Source organism: Battus philenor, unplaced genomic scaffold, assembly GCF_028537555.1.
Source record: "Battus philenor isolate CCGP_79_NKW_IND1 unplaced genomic scaffold, ilBatPhil1.0.hap1 SCAF_4, whole genome shotgun sequence".
NCBI lineage: Eukaryota > Metazoa > Arthropoda > Insecta > Lepidoptera > Papilionidae > Battus > Battus philenor.
In genome coordinates this window covers 15,961,729-15,984,141 of record NW_027181704.1, presented here as the reverse complement: position 1 = coordinate 15,984,141, position 22,413 = coordinate 15,961,729, and the positions used below count along the sequence as shown (strand labels likewise).

Below are 22,413 nucleotides of genomic sequence, written 5' to 3'. Positions count from 1 at the left end.
GACCAATGTGTACAGGGGATGCCAACCCATGATCATACTAAATAGAAGCTTTACTGAAGTTTCTTCCACTACATTCTCCCAGGGTTAACTCTTTCCGAAGTGGTTGTAGTGATATTAGCCAGGCATCAGGAAAGGTCCCCTTGTGCTAAGTTACACCATGAAGCGTTCACCGAAAGCGATAAATGCGCGTGCGGCAAACAATGCAAATTACACTACTACCACCGTTAATTCACTCTACACGTGTTCACCCCTCCACGGGGCATTCTCAGAAGATGTTACACCGACCAGTGCTAAACACCGAGTGAGGACTCACTTTTATCAGCGGGCTGGCGGGCGGTGTACTTTATTGCACGACTACTGCTGCTTAGCGGAAGTAGTTATATATTACCCCCTTTCTTAGTTAGTTTACACTGCTATTTTATGGTAGAAATAAACTATGTTGTAAAATAAATAAAAACTTTTTGGATTTTGTAAAAAAAAAGTGTAAATAAGGAAGTTTAGGCTTAAGTTACAAGTATTAACTTGCTCTTGACCGGAACGGGTGATATAAACATTCGGCCTTACAATGTGAGAAGTGCAAAAACCGGACGCAATCCGCGTGCAATATTATTAGCTGCAGCGCTTTCAGTCGAGACGCGTGGCGCCGCCGGCGTATCGATACGTCCGCTGCCCGCGCTTTAAAAACCCAACCCGTCCTGCAAGAAAAGGACGGGTAGGGAACACGTGGGAAGCAAATTCCGAACGCACGCATCCCTCCCCTCCCACACCACATCCCTTACCCCCTGCACCCCGAGCAGCGGTCCTAGCGCCGCGCGCACTCCAGTCGCGCGCCGACCGCCGAGACGGCAATACGGTTATATAAAACCTATGATAGTTTACTCGAGCATCCGCCCAGACGTTGTGCAGTGAGCGACGCCGTGATTCTGTTTTGAGTGTGAAAAAACGTTGTGCGTTTGTGAACGGGTGCCGTGAGTTGATTGAGTGCATTATGCGGTTGTACATTGCGTTATGAATGGTCTGGAACGGTGTTTCTTCGATCAACGTAAGTAAATTATATTAAAATACCAATATTTATTTTGACTTTCTCTAATTATTTCAATTTTGTATCACACCGCTGCAGTCTGTATTTCACTTTCATAGCATCCGAAAATTCATATTACTCTCTTACAAGAATAAACTGTTATTATAATTACGCTCACTTTACAAATTTGACTATGTTTATTTCAAGTTAACTTTAATAAGACTTGTTGAAATAACTTCGATGTTTTCAATTTATAAATAAATATATGCAGTTTTGGATAACGTAACTATGTATTTTATGTTTGTAATTAGTTAAATATATTATTTGATATTTAAAGTGTAGGCTAGAAAATAATTTCTAGCAGTTTTCATTAATAATAACATGTTAATAGCAACTGTATAGGGTTTTTGAAAAACAGAAGACGATTTGTTCGAAGTGGATTTGTGAATCGAACTAGAGTTCTAGTGATAATTACATGAGCAAACATGAAAACAAACAGAGGTCTGTTTTAAATCGGTGGCGTTAGCAACATTTGTGTCTATTTAAGATAAGCAAGACTTAATGAGCGGCCGAGCCGGAGACTCTGTTTATTTAGTTAAGATAACTGAAGCTAGGAATGAAGTGGTTAAATAAATTGATGGTGATTTGTTCAATTAAGACGAGTAACGGCCAGTCGTGTACAGTTAAGAGCTTAATACGATTTTCTACGTTAACCAGAGGCACATTGGAAGTTTACAATTCATACTAATACAATGTGTAAATCTATACTATAAAGTTATAAGTTAAAAATGTTTTAATATGTGGTACGTACGTTTAGGAATGGCTATGTTTAGTTAATTTAAAAGTCTCAATATAACTTTAATAAATATTACAAATATTACACAATGATACATTTAATTTTAAGTTATTTTTCGAAAATCTAATTCCATTAATTTATGCTTGAATTAGTATAATTTGCATCAATGTTAGTTAAAAATTCTATTTAGTTTTAAATTATCTATTTATGATGAAAGCACACTAGTTTGAATAGTGTTGGCTTAAAATTATTTGTTAGTGAATCGAAATGGATATCGCGGTTTAAAATGTAATGAAAATATGGTTACATAAATTTAAATTCTAGCTTTATTAGAGTGTTGGGAAATGTTGTACCACTGTTTTATAATGATAGTGTAATTAACATTATATTTACTATCTTAATCTAAAATATTTAGGAAGTATTTTTTATTGGAAGTTAATAACATATTTTTGAATCATTTCAAAGACATTCAGTCGTCATGTTTGTGTAAAAGTGTATAATTTTCTTCACATTCTAACCATTTAGAGGTCTTTTAAAACGAGCGTAATTAAAAACAAATCTTTTAATTTTTAATCTGTTGAAGATTTAAGTTATCAAATGGTTTTGAACTGTGAAAAGTATAAGAAATTTTCGTTGAAAACTTTGTTTTGTATTTTGCAATGTATTTTATATAAAAATTCAAAAATAAAAGCAATAAATTAAAAAAAAGTTTTAATCTGTCTGTTTAATACTGGCACACGACAATTTGATGATTTTTTTATACACCAGTGACGTAAGTGATTTGTTTTTCTGATTCTGGTACAAAAGTTTTTAAATTTAAAATGCGGTGTTATACCGCATTTGGTTTTTACTTTACACAAGTAGAATTACATAAGGGACTTATGATATGTTTATTTGGAACGAAACAATCCTTTTACATTTGTTTCTTAAGGAATATGACTTTATTTTTTTTTCTATTTAATATTTTTACACTGCTAACATATGAGCAACCATGTCAATTCAAATTGCATATAGGTTTCGTAACTTACAATGCGATTTCGTTGTAACTAAGTAATAAAGTCAGCCATTTTGCATCCTTCATAGATGTGCTTTTTTTTAAATTATTGTTTTTACTCGTTTAGCACATGCAGATGTTTTCGTGTAGTGATGTCTGTAGTAATACACAGGATGATTATTTATAAGTAAGTAATGTGTAAAGTAAAGTGATCACTCGAAAATATAAGCTGCCAGTGCCAGTGCTGCCAGTATAAGCTCTTCAGGGATATATTGTGAAAAATAAATCGTTTGAATAAGTAAGATAATTTGAATTTTGAAACGTTTTTTTTTCGTTATTGCGTAATTATAGTAATTATAAGTATAAAAAAACAAATGCGTAATTGTTTTTTGATATTAGTAACATAAATTTATTGATAGCAAATAAGCGATACTTTCAGCCCTGTTCACATCTGTTATACCAATAACAAAACACCCTGTATAACTAACAAAACAGTAAACAAGCAAATTGATCATTACACTTATTATATTAATAGTTATTCCGTTTTATTTGTTTGCTCACTCTTATAATTAGTAAATTATATTTTTTTCCTGTTATAGAATATTAATAGTATAATATTAATAGCGTATTAATACTGCTGACCGTTGGAGTGTGATCGATTGTTTTTTTTTTTAATTATTTAATAAAGTTAAATATATTTAAAAAAAAAAGTTAAATACTTTTAAGAAATTATGTTGATTTCTGAACGTATTAGTTGTGAATGTAATATCAAACATGTTACTACAGATATTTGACTTATATCGTCCATCAAAGTCAATCCGGGAAGACACGTACAGGACGTCCTAAAAGTCAACGTCAAGCGGATATCTGATGATAGACTAGATAATAGTGTAGTGGAAGATCTAGGATAGGTTAATAACCACGTTTAAAAGTTTAATTTAACAATAATTTTGAGTAGTTGTTTTAAATTATTTTCTAAAAATACTTCTAAAAATAAATTTACATGATACAGCTAAACTATCACATATTATATGTATTGTATGTACATATGTATGTTATTTGCTGTCAAGTACTGTACGGTAAACCTGAAATTCTTGTTTAATATTTGACCCGGCCGATACTTCACAAAGATCACTTTATACAGGGTGATTGGAAATAGGAATACATGTCTTTAAAGCTTAATTGCACATTAGTAGCTCAGGGGTTAAGGACTGATACTTACGATCGTAGACCATGGGTTCGATTCCTGACATATAATCTTATATCGCGTCCTCTGATATATAATACTACACTGGAATCGCCAACACATCTGCCAATTGTGGCGATTATGGTATATCCACGCATAGATGGTCTTAAAAGGGAGAGAAGAGGAAAAAAAATGCTTTTATTTCACTCTGTATAAATTGCAATGTTTAATGGAATCGGGCGTTATCTTGCGGAAGTCCATCCTAAGTAAGAAAAGGACCAATATTTAGCCACTTCCTCACACGCAGTGGTAGTCGTGCAACAAAGTGCACCGTCCGCCAGCCTGCTGTTAAATGCGTATGCGGCAAACAATGCGAGTCATATTGGACTCTGTGTTTGGCACTAATCGGTGTAACATAACTCCTGAAGATGCCCCGTGGGGGGGTGAAACACGTATTGAGTGATTTAGGGGTGGCAGTTGTGTAGTTCGCACTTACAAATTGCAATGTGTCTAAAAAAAAAATTAATGTAAAAATTAAATTCGTAACAGAGTTTCGAAAGTACATTCTCATTAGAAGTGACAAAGCGAAGGTTCTATGTGTAATTCATAACGCGGGACGGACTCTGTCGTGGAATAACGCCTTGTATGCAAATTTTAGATGCGTTCATGTGACGTCATCAAGCCAACATGCACCGAGGAAACAGCAATTATCAAGTTCTATCACCACTACTGTCTATTCGAGTTAAGAAGTAAATTACTTTATCATCGCTTTGAACAGAAGAACAGTTCTTATAACAAATTAAATTTTTAATCTATTGCATTTGAATTTAAAAAAAAAACTAGCTGATCCCGCAAACGTTGTTTTGCAAAAAAAAAATTAAAGTTTTTAATTAACAAATGTAAGATAAGGGTTGATCGTAGAGGGGTGAAAATTTAGGTTTGTATGTATTTTTGTATGCTGTATCATAATAAAATAAAAACCAAAATAATTATAAAATAAAATTTAGGGGTGGACCACCCTTATCACTTAGGGGTATGGAAAATAGATAGTAGCCGATTCTCAGACATACTGAATACGCATGTAAAATTTTGTAAAAATCGATCAAGCCGTTTCGGAGGAGTTCAAGTTCGAACACCGTGACACGAGAATGTTATATATTAGATGTTTTTAAGTGGGTGCTTTATTTAAAAAAAATTACAAGATTTCTTTTATATTATGGTGATATTTATACCTTTTCTAAATACCGTAATGTTTGAAGACGGTCTTTAAACAATGTGTGTTGCTGATGATGATATACGGATCCGATACGTGGTCACTTATGACGGGCGTCATAAAAAGGCCAGGAGAGTGTCGCTGCGAGATCGTATCAGAAATGAGATCCGCAGAACTATGATGATCATCGTAGCTCGAAGAATTGCTCTTATGAAGTGGCAAGTGGGAGGGGAACATCGCTTGTATAATCGATGGCTGTTGGAGTCGAAAGGTTTTCAAGTGGCACTGGGTGGACCGACTACTGAAGGTTCTAGTGAAGGTCGCAGACTGCGCAGGACCTGTGGCGGTCTTTGCGGGAGGCCTATATGCCATGCAGTGGGCGTCTTTTGGCTGAAAATAAGAAAAAGAAAATTAATTAGTAATGGAAAATACATGTCAATCATTATGACTAAAACCCACAGTCTTCTAATAATCTTTTACTAATCTGTACTTTGCACTGACTTTCTGACTGAAATCTGACTCTTCCCATTCTTCTCTCGTCCAAAGCGTTCTGCTTCGAAGGGATTCCTCTCGGTATTAAAGAGTCAGCAAAGCGATATACACCAATACCTCACTTTGCGACGTGGTTACGTTCCAAAAAAACGATTAGAAAGATTTTCTATAACAAACCATGTAAAGATCGAAGATAGGTTCCAGGGTTACGAAAATACAACTGTTTAAAAAGAAAATTAAACAAAGTAAACGTTTAAAAAACAAATTAGATATAACTCTGTCAATAAATAAATTGGAATAATATTTACCTCTTCTGTAACCAAAAACAACATGTAAAAATATATATAAATTTATTATCCTCTTTTAAAAAAAGCACAACACACTACATTATAACACACTACGTAATTGAAACTGAATTCCAAAATTAGCAAAACAAAGTGAAAATAAAACCGTATTCAAATTGCGTTGATTTTTAGCTAGAAAGGGAATCCCCGAGTTTTGATGGCATAGTAGGTAGATGTGTTGGTGTACTTAAAAAGAAGGTTCGAGACCTTTTGAAGGAAGAATTGTTATAACTACCTAATAACGTATTAATCTATATATATGTGTGTGTGTATGTGTATATAAATCTTCTTTCGTGGATAAATTACAAATTGTTTTACTTTATTTTAAGTTGTAACACACGTATTATCAGTTAAACCTCAGTTAGATAGAACACGGTAACATTGCATGTCATGTAACGGTTCGAGCCGAGTTTCCCGAGAGAGTCGTCCTTTTAAGTTACGTAAACAAAGTTGGTCGATGAATCCTAAATGCCAATAAGTAAACACTGTACGAACAAAAAAAATTCTACAAAATTACAAGTGAAATAAGAAAGTCGTGTTCACATTCACCAGTTGTAGTAGGCCCTAAACTAAAAGCTAACAAATGTAAGCATGTGTGATAATTTTATAACTCCTGATACTTATATATTAGTATGCCAGGTGTAATTATTGGTTCAACTCATGTGTATGTGCACGCAAGAAATGCGCCTCAAGAATTTCTAATGTCATATGTTTGTCTCATCGGATGTTAATACTGCCATTCAAATCTTTGGCAACATAAATGGAAAAGAATTTTAGCAAAATTGTAATTTTTCAAATTCAAATAATTTGTTAAATCTGGCGATATTCTTTATATCTTTATCAGATAGATGCCCACTGCATAACTCTCTGCGATATATATAAAGATATTAACAATAATTAAAATAGTACAGATGTGAGATAGTACAGATATCTGATCTCATGAACTATAGGAATTAAATTGTAGTTTTTAATAATAATCTTAAGATGCCTTAAATGACCACTGCAAGGCATAAGCTTTTCCCAAACATCACCAGAATGATCATTCTTGCTCTGCCCGGCTAGTGGCCTGCTTCTCCTGGTCTGTGGTCGCCACTCGAGAACTTTGAACCTCCAAAGGTGATCAGTTGCAAGAAGCGCTCCTCGCTCACTGCTCAGACAAGCAATCCTTGGATCTAGCTAAGTCGTTGATATTGGTTTTTCTTTTCCGAACATAGTTCTCTACATTACCCTCTGGGTGACCTTGAGGCTTGTGTAGCCTGACTTAAGCGAAGATATCTTGGATCCGTATCTAATTATTGGCAAAACACGTTTGGTCACACCTTCTTCTTCAGACGTGGTGGTATTTCTAAAGAGATGTTTCGTAGCCTTCCGTGTTCTATATAGTTTGTTGTCGTCGTCGTTGTTTTAGCCTTTAAACACTCACTGCAAGAGGGGCCGCCCTCAAGCATATCTAGGGGGCATATATCATAATCGCAACTTTTCACAGGCGGGTTTGTAAATTTGCGGTAATATGGCACTCAAAGGATGCTGATACCCATCTTCTGTAAACTTGTTAGAAACGGTAATATTCCTACAATTAATGCATTAAGTGTGCATTATATAACATTGTAACCCGGGAATCGACCTCGCGATATACGATCCCAAGTCTCACTCCTCTATCACTGGTCTACCAATGCATATTGTTTCTTATACTTACTTGTCCACCCAGGAGGTACATCCAGATAGAACAAGGATTTTTTGGTGGTGTTTAAGTTTTTTTTTTAATAGTCCTTTAACATATTAATTGACAATTCTTGTAACCCTTGCTACGTTCTAATTTCGAAATCCAAATAAACATGTATTCAAAACAATACATCGATACTTTAAAAAAAAAAGATCAACCTTTCGTCCGATTCAAATATTTTATCTGCCCCTTAACCCTTTCAGGACCATAAGGTTACGGTACCTTATTTAACCAATTTAGCTAGATGTAATGAATTAATAGGCATCCTAAAAACATAATTTACACTAAAAATTCAAAAAAGTTTTACATTTTTTTTGGAAATATATGGGACAAATATGTCCCTATGGTCGCTAAGGGTTACTTTCTACTTAAACATCTAAATTTTGGTTCACTTGTTGGTAAGTCTGTTTTGTTGTAAATAATGTACATTTGTTACTTAGTGTACTTTTTTTACTTGTTTATGAATAATATAAATATAATAGGGCAAGTTATTTGTGGTACTCGACGAAACAATTCCTGTTGTTAGATGATTGGTTAATGATTAGATGGATTGTTTTTTTTGAGACGTTGAAGGTTCAGGTGATTCTTGCCGTTGAAGAGTCGGCGTCTCTTCAACCTCGACATCAAATACCCCTTAGTCATCATCCTGTACTAGAAGTCTTTGGTCCTCGTCATCAAGCACTAAGTTATCTTCCTCATCGCTATTGTCACCCACAAAAATTTGAAGAATTTTATTTTTTCGAAGTTCAAAAACTTCACGTCCCTTACGAAACATATTCTGCGAAGAATATAAATAAGAAAATGATAGCATTTTGGTATATCACCAAGCCAAAAGTTAAGAAATTCCGTATAAAAAGTATCCCTTTACGCCGACAGGGACATCCGTGTCCCATAATCTTTATAACGATTTATCACAGAATACAACATAAAGACATTACTACTGAATATTTAGAATAACAATTTACTTACCAAGTAATGATAATTTGACACTGTAAAAACTTGAAAAACACTTTTACAATATTAATTATTTATTCCAAACAGCAGATCATTCACGCCAAAAGAACTCTAACGTTCCGGTGACGATAGACAATAAACGGTGTTAGTTATCATGTATTTCCAGTAAAAAATAATAAAAAGGTACTTTCCGAAATGTTAAAACAAAAAAAATAATTTACAATTGTTACGTAAATATTTTATTAATCCATGATTTTTGCTTGGGACACCGGCGTCCCCGTGGTCGTGAAAGGGTTAAAGAGCACTCAATTTTTTTTTTATACCTCGGACATCGATAGGGCTATAGTCAACAAATCATCCGGCGTTGTCCCAACACCTTCGTGCTGGCCAAACATAAATCACCATAGCAAATAATAGAGAAAAAAAGAAGTATATTTAAATAGTTCGGACCACCCGTACGATCGGGCCAAATTCGACCAAGGCACGCACGGCGTCATTTTGTTATGAAAAGACAGAGTTCCGCCCTCCCATAGTCAAATTTTTTAACTAATTTACATTTCAACTTGTACCTCTTTGTGGTTGAACATGTTCCATGAAAGCCATTCGTCTCAAACTGCAGCATCATTCCATTCCATTGTTACTCTGTTCTAAATGGAATTCATTTCTATCTATTACATTATCTGCTACCGGTAAAAATGTTTATTTTTATACAATTAAAAAACAACTTCACGAATAATTCAATTTCAATCTTAACTTCAAAGTTGTTGAGATTATTTTCGAATGTACACCTGAATTTAAACACTTTGATGTATTTAGCATCGGTTGTTGTATTCTACGTGACCGATTTGTTAAACATTGGCGTGAGGATATGGGTGTTTATAAAAAAAAAGAATTGCAAATGAGGCTTTAATAATTCCTCTGCCCGCATCCGTAGGGTAATGCTTTCGGACTGTGTTTTATTCAAGTATAAAATAGTTTAAATCGAAAGGTGTATATAGCATCCTGTATCCTGTTTGTATATGATTGTAATTTTAAAAGTTTTTAGGAGGGTGAATGTATAGCTCATTTGTTAGTAATATGCTACAAATCTTTTACATCTATTTCCAATCACAATGTTTAAAGTGATCACTCTGAAATATGATACGCTAATTTATTTTACCTACTGGAATGTGACAGGTCGATGACTTTTGGAGCTTTTTCTTACTATATTATTATTACGATAGTTATTTTTTTTAAGACCATTGATTTTTGAATATGGTGTATTGTACATTCGTAGCTGTTTTAGCCTATAAAAGCCTGCTGCAAGGCATAGACCTACCAGAGATAACCATTGGCACTTAGAAGGTGGATTGGTGATCACATGTGGTATTATGGTACGCAGAGGACGCTGCTGTCCATCTTGTGGAAAATTGTTTTTGAGTAGTGGATATTATAGATAAATAAGGCATTAAGTTTTAATTATATATGGTTGTATTACAGATCGAACCCGCGACCTTCGATCGCAAGTCTTAGTCCTCTACTACTGGGCTATCACCGCTCTAGGTATATATATATACATATATATATATATATATATATATATATATATATATATATATATATATATATATGTGTGTGTTTAAAAGCTTTCACTTCTGTAACTAATACACTATATATTGTACCTTAGTTTGATAATGTATTTTTAAAAACTAAGATATATATATACATATATATATACTCAAAAAAATTGTTAAATGTTGTATTCCATATTTTGTACTTGTTTAATCTCTTATAAAAATGTGACTTTGTTGTTTATTTGTGAAATAAATAAATAAGACAAGTACATGTTTTTTTTAATGTTATTTATTGTACACGCTTGGATACATTTAAATAGTTTCGCAATAAACAATAAAGTCACATTTTGGGCGGTCTTATCACACAAGGCAATCTCTTACAGACAACCGTAGTATTGTAGTAGAAGTATAAATAATGCTACTCATTATTTAACGTGTACAAAACATATATACAAACACACACACATATATATATATATATATATATATATATGTACATATTAATAATATAATGTCTATGTTACAGTTTAACTCAAAAATTTGATGTACAAACTTACATTTAACTAACAAAGTTTTTTCTATTTGATTTTAAACTCAACGTACGTCGAAACGAGTTTCATAAATTGTGTGTTGATCCATTGTTTCGCCGTTCTGCGCGTTTATTAATTAAAAATAGCGTCAAATGACAGTGGGTGGTCTGACGGAACAATGTTCTCGTACGACATATTAAACTTTGACTAACACTTGTAAAATTTTACGACTCTATTTCTTATAACTTTATTAGAATTCATATATATCTTCGTCTTATATTAAAAGTACATTAATATAATAGGCTTAATATTCAATAAACGAATATTTAAATGACAACAATATTCGGCTTGTAGCTTGATTATTTTGATTTCATTTAGGTCATATCTGATAAAGTGTATATGTAGAATTCTATGTTAAACTTTATTAAAAGATGTTTTGTTGTGGAGTATCATACTGCTTTTTCTCTACAACTATAAAACATAATATAAAACATAGTAAAGCAGAGAAGAGTTAAAAAATAAAATAGATTAAAAAATAAATAATAAGTTGACAATCAATAAGAGTTCTGTTAAAAATTTTAATGTTGAGTAACTAATTATATCTTTTGTTTATCTAAAATATATATGTGTATATATATTTAAAGATATTTTTTTGAAGCTTCCGTCTGTCAACTTTGTTAATTGATATATATATATATATATATATATATATATTTTGTAACACATAACAAATATATCGTGTTAATCAGTTTTTATTTAGTTTAATTAATTTCCTAAAATATTAAATACGTAACTGTTGCTTGATTAAAAAATATATACCGTAATATGTTTCTGTTCTAAGGGTTTCAACATTGTAAATAACATATATATATATATTTATATATATATATATATATATATATAGAAATTACGTGTTTGTCGCTAGATTATTTTAATATTAAATATGTCATTTTGAATGATAAAAAAACGGATATTTTGAGTTTCTTCCGTCTATTTTTCTCAGGTCTCTGGCTTTTATTTTGACTTTAAGAAATGTAACCCGTAAAATATCGAATAAAGATTTTTTAAATTTAAAAAACCGTTTCTTTGAATGTCTTCTACTTATATTAATCTACAGGATGATTGTTTATAGATATAAAAGCTTAAAAAGGACGAATATAGCATGTTTGCTGTGATTTATAGCATACTCGTAATAAAAAACGTAATGATAATATAGTAAAAAAAAATCGTTTTGAAAATTCGGATTACTATATTTTAAAATTAATTATGGTATACTATCTGTCTGTCTTGACTTTGTACTGCAAGAGAATGGTCTGTCGCATTCCAATAATAATAATAATGTAACATATTTCATAAATAGGTGAAAATTCTTTTAACCTTTTTGCTGAAAAATTACACCTCTAAACTTTTTACGCCTGAAACTATTTATTGTGTATATTTAATACATGTTATTATGATGAACGTATGTTAGTTATAAAGTCCTGAAAATCGAAGCCTCCCTGCGTAACATTAATTATGTTTTTACTATCGAAATGTTTGAGATATTTCAATCGACCATTCGTAAACAGAGTTTATGTTTAACTTTCCGAGTGACTGCAACGAAGCGGCACAGGCGTCTTAACTATTTCCTCCCCCCTAAAAATTTACGGTTAATTTAACAAGGGTTCATCACATGCTCAAGTTTCCGGGACGCAGCACCCACGTGTGGGAACTAATAACCCACTTCCAAGAAGCGCGATGTCATCGGGCGTCGACAAAAACATTCGCGTCCCAATTTTCGGGTGCGATTTTAGATCGACATGGACGAAGTTTAATATTAAAAATTAAGCCAGACATTGGATGTGATATAGTCACACAAATATGTGTGTGTATATATATATATATATGCTCTAAGTGAAACTAACTGAAAAAACTAAAAACTTTTTTTCACATTTTATTTACACTTAACTTAATTAAGTTACTTGAATTTTTATTTGCTTTTATATATACCTCGAAATAAAGCAATTCAATACAAATTTATCAATGTGAACTGTTTTTACGAAACCAAGTTTCAATATTATATCGCCGTATATTAAGGTTTTTCTTCATTTGCCTATGAATGTAATATACATACACACGCACTCACAAACACTCATACATATGTGTGTGTATGTGTGTATTTCTTTTACAAAAGCATTAAATAAAATGATTAAAATAAGAAAATCATCAATACGCCTTTTTTTACTAATAAAATGTCCAGATTGTGATACATTTAATATCTGGAAATTATTTGTCTATTGCTCAATGACAGGAAGGAATGTAGACGAGAGTTTTGACGAGTGGTTTATAGGTAACAAATTTTATGACGGGGCCTATAAAACTGTTACGTTTAAGTAAACGATCTGACTTAAAACGATATAAAAACACGACACTTGTGCACATCGTTCCGTGTTTTCGACACTCGTCGAGTTAAAACAAATTGTTTTTAAAACAAAAGGCTTTATGACTTTTTGTACATTTCATCGTAGTGTTCTTTAGTCATGTATATATTCACAGCAAAAAAATTGTTATGTATATATATATATATATATATATATATATATATATATATATATATATGTAATATATAAAATTCTCGTGTCACGGTGTTCGAACTTGAACTCCTCTGAAACGGCTTGGCTGATTTTTACCAAATTTAATATGCGTATTCAGTAGGTCTGAGAATCGGCTACTATCTATTTTCTATACCCCTAAGTGATAAAGGTTGTTCACACTTAAAATTTTTATTTTTTATTTTTTTAACGAATTTTTTTGTTTTTATTTTTTTATGATACAGCATACAAGAATACATACAACCATAAATTTTCACCCCTCTACGATCAACCCTTATTTTTTATTTGTAAATTAAAATATCATTTTTGCAAAACAACGTTTACGGGATCAGCTAGTATATATATATAAATATATATATTTATATATATATAAACATCGAACCAAGATAACGCAGCTCGAAGAATTGCTCGATAGAAGTGGTAGTGGGCGGGCACATCGCTCGTGCGCCGCCCACGACCACAAACTGGTAGACGCGGCGTGGGTAAGCCCTCCTAGGTAGACACATGTTAGTCAAGGTCACGTGAGTTAGCTGGATGCGAGCAACTCAAGACCTGTCATTGTGCCGAACTTTGGGGCAGACCTATCCCTTGTAGTGGACATATATGGCATGAGATGATGATAATCCATCGAAGAATGATCACTAGTTTTATTTACGATCTTTGATTTATACTTACAATTGTCAATTGCGAAGCGGTAAAGGACTTAGACATGCGATCGTAGGGATATCAGAGGGACCGGAAAGTAATGTCGCTTTCTTAAGTTAAATTCACACGACTACATTTTTCATAAGTTTTTATTTCTAATCAACAATATATTAACCATCGATATCATCAACCTTTTGCTATCTAGTATACAAATTCAATGCCGGAGCGATAAAAAGTAATTGTTTTTTTCTGTAAAATATCGACAGAAACGACATCACTTTCAGGTGCTCCTAATATTTCTATAGAATTGTCAGCGACTAACAAGTTTCTAGAGCATGGACAGCAGCGTTCTTCGCGTACCATAATACCACACTGATCGCGATTATGGTATATATATACCCTTATAAGTGTCTTTAAGGGAGGGCCTATGTACAGTGGGTTTCTATGAGCTGAAAAAAATTTTACACGGTATAAAATTACTATGTTTACAAACTACGAATGAATATATAGTCGAATAATTCTTTGATCAAATATCTTCAATCAAAAGGCTTTTGTTCCACACCATTACTAATTCAGGTTTAAATATAGTATTAATTATTTTTATTTAAGAATGATAGTTTATAATTACAAAGCTAAGAACGTAATTAAAACCTTCATATAATTATAGCACATATCAAATTATACCCTACAGTTTTGCTTACTTCGAAATTTACGATCCAACGTTGTTCAATAGAATTACGAACCAATGGAATGACGGAGGAATAGTTAGTTTTTTTTTTTATTCACTCCTCACTTGTTTCGTTAAATGGTAGTGACTTTTTACAATATAGGGTCAATAATGCATAGGTTTTATAATAATAATAATCTTACCAATTTTGTACAAGGCAACGGTACAGAAGTTCAAGAAGGCTCAGGGGCTAAAGTGAGAGGCAGACATCGTTGCGTGTGTGTAAAACTTGACGTCCCAGACCAAATGAGCAATGAAATTTTTTGGTACAAGTCGGTACTACAACGTACGAGAAATTTTTGGCAGCAAACATTTGAAGACGCGGTCATCGTTGTTCTACCAATAACAGATACAAAAGGGCTGTGTAACAGTGTTCATCACGCGGTGGTAGTGATATCACGTCACGTGAACTCGTGTGTGTATTACACGACTCCACATGCGATCGCAAGATTCATCGATGTGAATACGGCAACCTGGTGCACAACCTGAGGATGCCAATATGAAGTAGATGAGGAAGACGACACGAAATGTAACCTAAAAACTTGACATAGCTAGAGCGTCGTTAAGATAGATTAAGAGAATTGCTTTTTTATTTATACACTGTAACATACAATAACATTTAAAGGAATTGGGCGTTACCTCGCGGAAGTCCATCCTAAGTAAGAAAAGGACCAATATTTAGCCACTTCCGCACATGCAGTGGTAGTCGTGCAACAAAGTGCAACGCACGCCAGCCCGCTGATAAATGCACAGAGACTCTGTGTTTGGCACTAATCGGTGTAACACAACTCCTGAAGATGCCCCGTGGAGGGGTGAAACACGTGTTGAGTAATTTGGCGGTGGCGGTTGCATTGTTTGCCGCATACGCGTTTATCAGTGGACTGGCGGGTGGTGCACTTTATTGCACGACTACCACTGCATGTGCGGAAGTGGTTAAATATTGGTCCTTTTCTTACATACAATAACATACAAAAACGCAGAGAAAAATTTAAATAATAAACGAAAACCTTACCGATTGTTTGCTCAACTTCAATTCCTTTAGGTAAAAATATCTTAGGCTTTACTATATTTTCTTATTGTTAAGTATATATATCAACCTACCTTTATTTTTACTTTGTTCTTCTATTACTGAATGCTTGCTTTCGATACGAATTCATTTATATTTAACACGCTACCAACTTATTGAATATCCTAAAACGTATTGACAATAAGTTAATAAGGTCCTAATTAAATGTTCATAGCCTGCGGCGTAAATACCAATTGATTATTGTGCTACTGATCTGCAGCCGTACGGCGGACATGTGTCGGAACGAAATTGGGTTACATATTAATCATACTGTTAATGATAAAGGCTTATAATAACATCGAGTTTTGCGTGTGGGAAAGATTATTCGTGGAATGTATTCACATTGTGTAATATCCGTCATCATTATTATGTTAAATTTTGTTTTCGAATCTAATGTCTCATTTGGTGGTTCGGAAATAATTGCTTTGATATTATGATGCATTCGGGAAAACGTTTTTACCGCTAGTTGTGTATAAATCTTTGTTTTGTTATTCATCAGTGATGGTCTGGTGATTTGTCAACTAAGAAACTAAAGTTTTACACCTATTTTCAATCATCCGTCTAAAAAGAAGAATACAGGATTCTTCTTTTTAGACGGTGTTATTTAATTCGACCCGTACGGAATTCGTGTGGGTCAAAATTAGAAATTGAAATTTAAGCACCTTCCCGTTGTCAGATTGATCTGAAATTTGGTACACACATTTAATTTAGATGACAATACAATATAATAAAATCAAATAACATTATAAATCTAAGATGACAGCCGATAAAAAATGGCGGATTACATATTTTTCCTTAACCCCCTCAATATGGGTATAAAATGAAAGGGCTACACTAGTAAAAGACGATGATTATGTCAAAATTTAAAATTCAAGATGGACGCCGTTCCAATATGACGGACTAGGCACATATTTTCACAACCACCACAATATGGGTATCAAAAAACGTCTTAAAAGGTTTTTAAATGTATTTATATTTAAGCCGATGATCACCCACTTCAAGGTATATGCTTTTCGAAAGATCGCCACGATGATCGACCTAGATCTGCCCGAAGCCGATGACTTCCCGCCTGATGTTAATTATGCCGACGGTCCATCTAGTGGGGACTTACCCACGTCGAATCTACCTGCTAGATGTAGTCACTCTAGATCCTTTTAGCTCTTACGTCGGTAACTAGTCCTTCTACGGATCTTCTACTTCTGCTGAACTCTGAGCATAGCTGTCGGTATGCTCTATGGGTGGTCTATTGCTCTGGCTGACCTTTAGACTTCTTATAAAGTCTGTGAGTATCCAAGACACGTATCATTGGTTAAAGATCATCGTCTTCAGGCATTAGGTTACTTTAGTGTACTTTCTCTAATTAACTTAATAGAGTATACTGTAAAAGTCTATATACATGGTCACTTATTTGTCGGTATGATAAATTAAATTTATTGTCGCTTCAGCTTATGTCCTAAACCAGAAGATACTACGACACGAATACAGTTCGTCATTTGAGTTCTACATTGAAAAATATTTACTTCAGAATTTTATAAATAGTAAACCGTTTTCACTGGTTCACAATCTGATAACAATTCTATATGTTGTGAGAAATTCTTTGAGCACAATTCTTTTGGCTCTTGACAAACTTTGTATCAAAGCCGTTACACTCGTCTTTGGTAAAGATATAAATAAAAGGAATGAAAGGACAATCTTGTTGTACGAACAATGGTAAGTTTATCGTTTCGATCTACTCATAGTGCGCTTTGAGAAATACCGTAGAAAATTGTCAAGTACATTTTTTTGACATTTATCTTTAACAGATTTGTTTTAGAGAACCTCTAAAGATCTAGTCTGGACCTTCAAATTCTAAATAAATTTAAGTAAACATTTACATTCACTTTTGAATCTTCAACTATTTTTAACTTTATTAAAAGGTCAATGTAGTCAGTCGTGAATACACTACCACCAGCTCTGAATACCAACCAGAAACACAACAGTTTTTCTTTATAAACGATATTTAAGAATTTTCGATGTACATTATAATATCAATCATACAATTATGGTCAAATTAACAAAGTTCCACTCAGTTTGATGAACTAAAAACCTCTTAATAAATGATGGACTTTGACCTCCCTCATAGATTCTCAATAAGACCGGAAGAAATCGGCCTGTAACCAGAGCGGCTGGTAATTCGTGATCATCATTCCAGAATCTTAAGGCATTAAATGCCAACTTCTTTTCTGGGACCTGGAACTGCTGCCCAAACGTCATTTGCTGATTCTGCAGGTGCTAGGGGGAAGGTCACTGTGGGCGCGCAGCCTAAACTCTTTTCAAGGTGGCGAAGCTCAAGAACTCCCCGAGAAGCCTCGGCTCGACCCGAGCTTTTAGATCGCTTTAGCGGACGCTAGATGGTGACTAAACTCCTCCTCTGCCACATAATCCGCCGAGATATGAAGGATGATCGAATTGACTCTGTTCAATTGTAATTTCCTCTTAATCATCCTCTCCAATATCTTCTGTCGTAGGACATCCAGCGTTATGGATGGATCACTTTCTACACGGTGTCTTTAGATGTCCTATTAAATGTGAATGGATTAAAGAAATTTCCTATTAGATCCTGCAGAGTTTGTGCCGCCTGTGCAAAACGAAGCGAAGAAAATGACATAAAACAGAAAAATGTTTGACGCAAAATCACACTTAAAAAAGTACTAGAAACTTCGGTGTTATTTATTTTTAAATAAAATTTTATAATAATTGTTATAAAACAGTTTTTTTATACCCAAAATACATTTCGTACAAATTAAGTTATTGAGTAAAAATATTATCTTAATTATTATTTTATTGTACAATTTTTGAAAGTTTTATTAAAATTTCTTTATAAGTAACATTATCATGATTTTAGAATATACAAGATTACGGTCGCTTAAAAATACGCCTATGTGTATGTCTTACACATTTATTTGCGGTTTTTAATATGTTAATTAAAGATATAAAATCTAATTTTTGAACTCGACATTATGCCAGTCACTTTGTGAAGTTGATCAAGTCGTTCGTAAATCAAAAAAATATACTTATTTAACGAATACAGTGTAAATATGAAATAACATAATAAGGCACCGTTATCACCCATTTATAAACATAAAGTTTGTATCTCTTGTTAGGAACATGTGTGCCCAATGAATATATGAATAGAGTATGCCCATACTATTTTTCAATTTTCCGGGACAATAGACCGGTGAATGGATAACACCTATTAACATACCGGGAGGGTTTCGCGTGGGTGCGAGTTGATTGATTGGTTGGTACGCTGGTGAGACTTTAATAGTCCAAACATACGATCGTGTGAAGCTGTATTCTTCAATGAATCTATTAAGAATTTTTACGTTATCGACACTGGATTAGGAGTATTAAATTTTTTAAGTTAAACCAAAATAAAACACCGTATACATCTTTTAGAAAAGTCATCAAATCCAATTGTGTATACTTTGCTAGTAAAGGTTTTTAAAGGGTCAATGCATAGCTAATTTGTCAACAAACAAAGCTTCAAACCTTTTACAAGTACCTGTAGTAAACAATCATTATGTTTTATTTTTTTGTTTATTTATATCTGTGCCGGCGATTTGATCTGAGCGGAATTTAAAAAAAGAAATGTCTCATTTATTTAGAATTTTTCTAAAACAATAGCGCATAATCATTTTATACGTCCAAACATTTGTATTTATACTGTATACGTATTTACTACTAACTGTCTCTGCGACTTCGCGTGTAATTTGACTAAAATATTATTTACTTTTTTGTTGAAAATTTTTTTTAAAAAGATATCTAAGTTGCTCCTTATTACATCAGCTACCTGCCAATATAATTCATGTCAAAATCCGTCCAGCCATTACAGAGATACGCCGGAATAAACAGACAGACAAAAATTTTAAAAAATTATTTTTGTGTATGAACCGCATATGTATTCAAATGCATGGGGTAAAAAGTGATTCTGTTTGTATTACGAACATACAAACAAATTAATAAAAAAATTAATAGATTTATCAAACCATAGATTTTTGAAAAGAGTATCATTATGATGATCGTAATGACATACTTTTAATTTATAGCAATGAACACTACCTACCCGCAGATATTAAATTCAATCTATAATTGATTTCCTGTTAATGCCTTGAGGAAAACCGAAGACAGAATGGTATGAACAGCATACCATGGATTCCGACAAGGCGTTTTTAGATATGCACACATGTATTTATTGTCATAAAATTATTTAGTGAACGCAAAGAAATTTTGTTTCACATAGCGTACTTTAAACTTTGGTGTTGTAAAAGTCAGATGCTATTTAGATGTAAGTTATAAGAAATTAAAATTACATACATTTCGAAAACTAAACATATTTATTGAAAAGGAAATTTAAATTAAATTCGTTACAGTTTCTTGTTTAATATTTCACGCGGTGACAACTTCTAATATTAGCGAGAAATATATTCGGAAAACCCTCATTCTGTAACAGCGTCAGTGTAAATATATTAGTGAATCCGAAAAGATAAGTCGTCGATCTTTCCGCTTCGTTTCGTCGCGACACGATCGCTTTGATGGCGGGTGAGACGTTCATATTCGTGTACAAGAAAGAAATTGGGTTGAATGAATAAAAAATGACGGCGGCTGAATGGAGTGATCGGTCACGCGTGCGCTTGGGCCGGTGCGTTGAACCCGAACAAGAAACTCGTGCTGACAGCGCCATCTGTTGGCGAGCGGCGGAACGATAGCTCTTTGTTTATTTTGTAGTATTTCAATTATTTATTTATAAATTATTGAATACACCAATACCTTACTTTGCGTCGGTCATGTTCGAGAAAAACACGACACAAATTAAAACGCTGCAAAGTGAATTAAGGTTTTCTATAGCAAAACATGTAAAGATCGAAGATAGGTTCCAGGGTTACGAAAATACTACTTTTTAAAAAGAAAATTGAACAAGGTAAATATTTAAAAAACAAAAATTATATAACTCGATCAATAAATAAATTGGAAAATATAATAAAATATATACCACTTTTGTAACCAGAAACAACACGCTAAAATTTATATAAATTTATTATTTTTTTTAAACAAAAGCACAACACGCTACATTACAGCACACTACGTCATTGAAACTGAACTCCAAAATTAGAGAAACAAAGTGAAAATAAAACTGTATTAAAATTGCGTTCATTTTCAGTTTTGATGGCATGGTACAATTAAAAACAAAAGTGTGGCCATCTTTTGGAAAAAAAGAAAATTTCAAAAAAAAAATTAAAGACTCGAACTCAAAACAATGCAACCTCAAGAATCTAACGACGCATATAGAAAATTAGTACTAATTAAGCAGCGACGCAACTTCGAAAAAAACGCAAAAGGAAACGACGCAAAGCGAGGTATTGGCGTACATACTACTTTAAATTTATTGAATATAGTTAGGCAGTGTTACTCCAGTGAATATAGCTACCAAAACAAGACTGCTACTTACCTCCGTAGGCGTTGGTGAAGATTTTTTTATATCACCTCCGTTTTAGGAGACCTCACATTCTCTCCTACCATGGTAAAGCAGGGACTATTTATAATCTCTTTTTAATACCCTTATCCTTCTTTCTATCTTCTATTTATTTCTCTTTTTCCCTTTACAATATCTTGCATTCCTTTTTCTACCTTTCGTACATCACCTCTCTTCCATCGCCTTCTCTGCAGGATCCTAAGTTTACATCATCTTTTTTGTCTTTTACATTTATTTGTCTTTGTTCGGTTGCTTCACTTTAATATTAATATTATATAACATTTTATATTGGTATAGATTTATATTACCCAAAACTTTGAAGGATATATTTCATATTATATATCCGATATTTCTTAATTTCAACCTGTAAACTGGCTGGGAAGATCTAACTAAAGACATTTAGATCTAACCTATAGTCTGTGATGCTGTTCGTATGTTAAACGTTCAATGAATTATGTTCACTGTAAAAATCCATATAAAGCATTACGTTCGGCATTATATTACATTAAAAAAGATAAATAAATAAAATGTAAAGTTAGAACTCATACGACGGATTCAAGTCTTATGTCACATACCTCCGTCAAATCTTTGGCGAAGAAGCTATTTTGGTCTGATTAAATCTCCAAGCATAAGTACCACGTATATAGGACCTAAAATAGAGATCAAAAGAGAAAAGTCAATATTTTCGTTACTGCTTAGATGAAACCGTTACAGGTAAATATTACCAGCAAATACAGTCTCTGAATCGTTGAAGAATTCCGAATATACTTTTTGCTTACGGATTAATTCAGACATATACTTCGAGATTGTTTACACGTGTTCTCGCGATGAAACGGCCTACAGGAGTTTGTCATTTAAAATTACTTTCCTCTGTCAATAACGTTGGATTTATTAACGCAATTTGTCTGTACATTTCTTGACATCCATGTGAAATATAGGCGTGGCAACATACGGTATCTCTATTATATATTAATATACACGAGTCCATATATCATGAAAGAATTAATATCGTATGTTATAATTTGGTGTAGTATGCTCTGAGCTGAAAAATTTTTGTTTTAAAATT

The 22,413-nt window shown here is 33.1% G+C and overlaps 1 protein-coding gene across 1 annotated transcript in view; it reads left to right on the top strand.

Annotated features, from left to right (window-relative positions):
- Positions 1-842: 842 nt before the first annotated feature.
- Ten-m (teneurin transmembrane protein Ten-m) overlaps positions 843-22,413 on the top strand; it is a 391,498-nt gene continuing 369,927 nt past the window's right edge. The window contains exon 1 of the mRNA XM_068772043.1: positions 843-1,042. Coding sequence (XP_068628144.1) covers positions 1,009-1,042 — 34 coding nt within the window. The 5' untranslated portion in view covers positions 843-1,008. The remainder of the gene's footprint in view (positions 1,043-22,413) is intronic.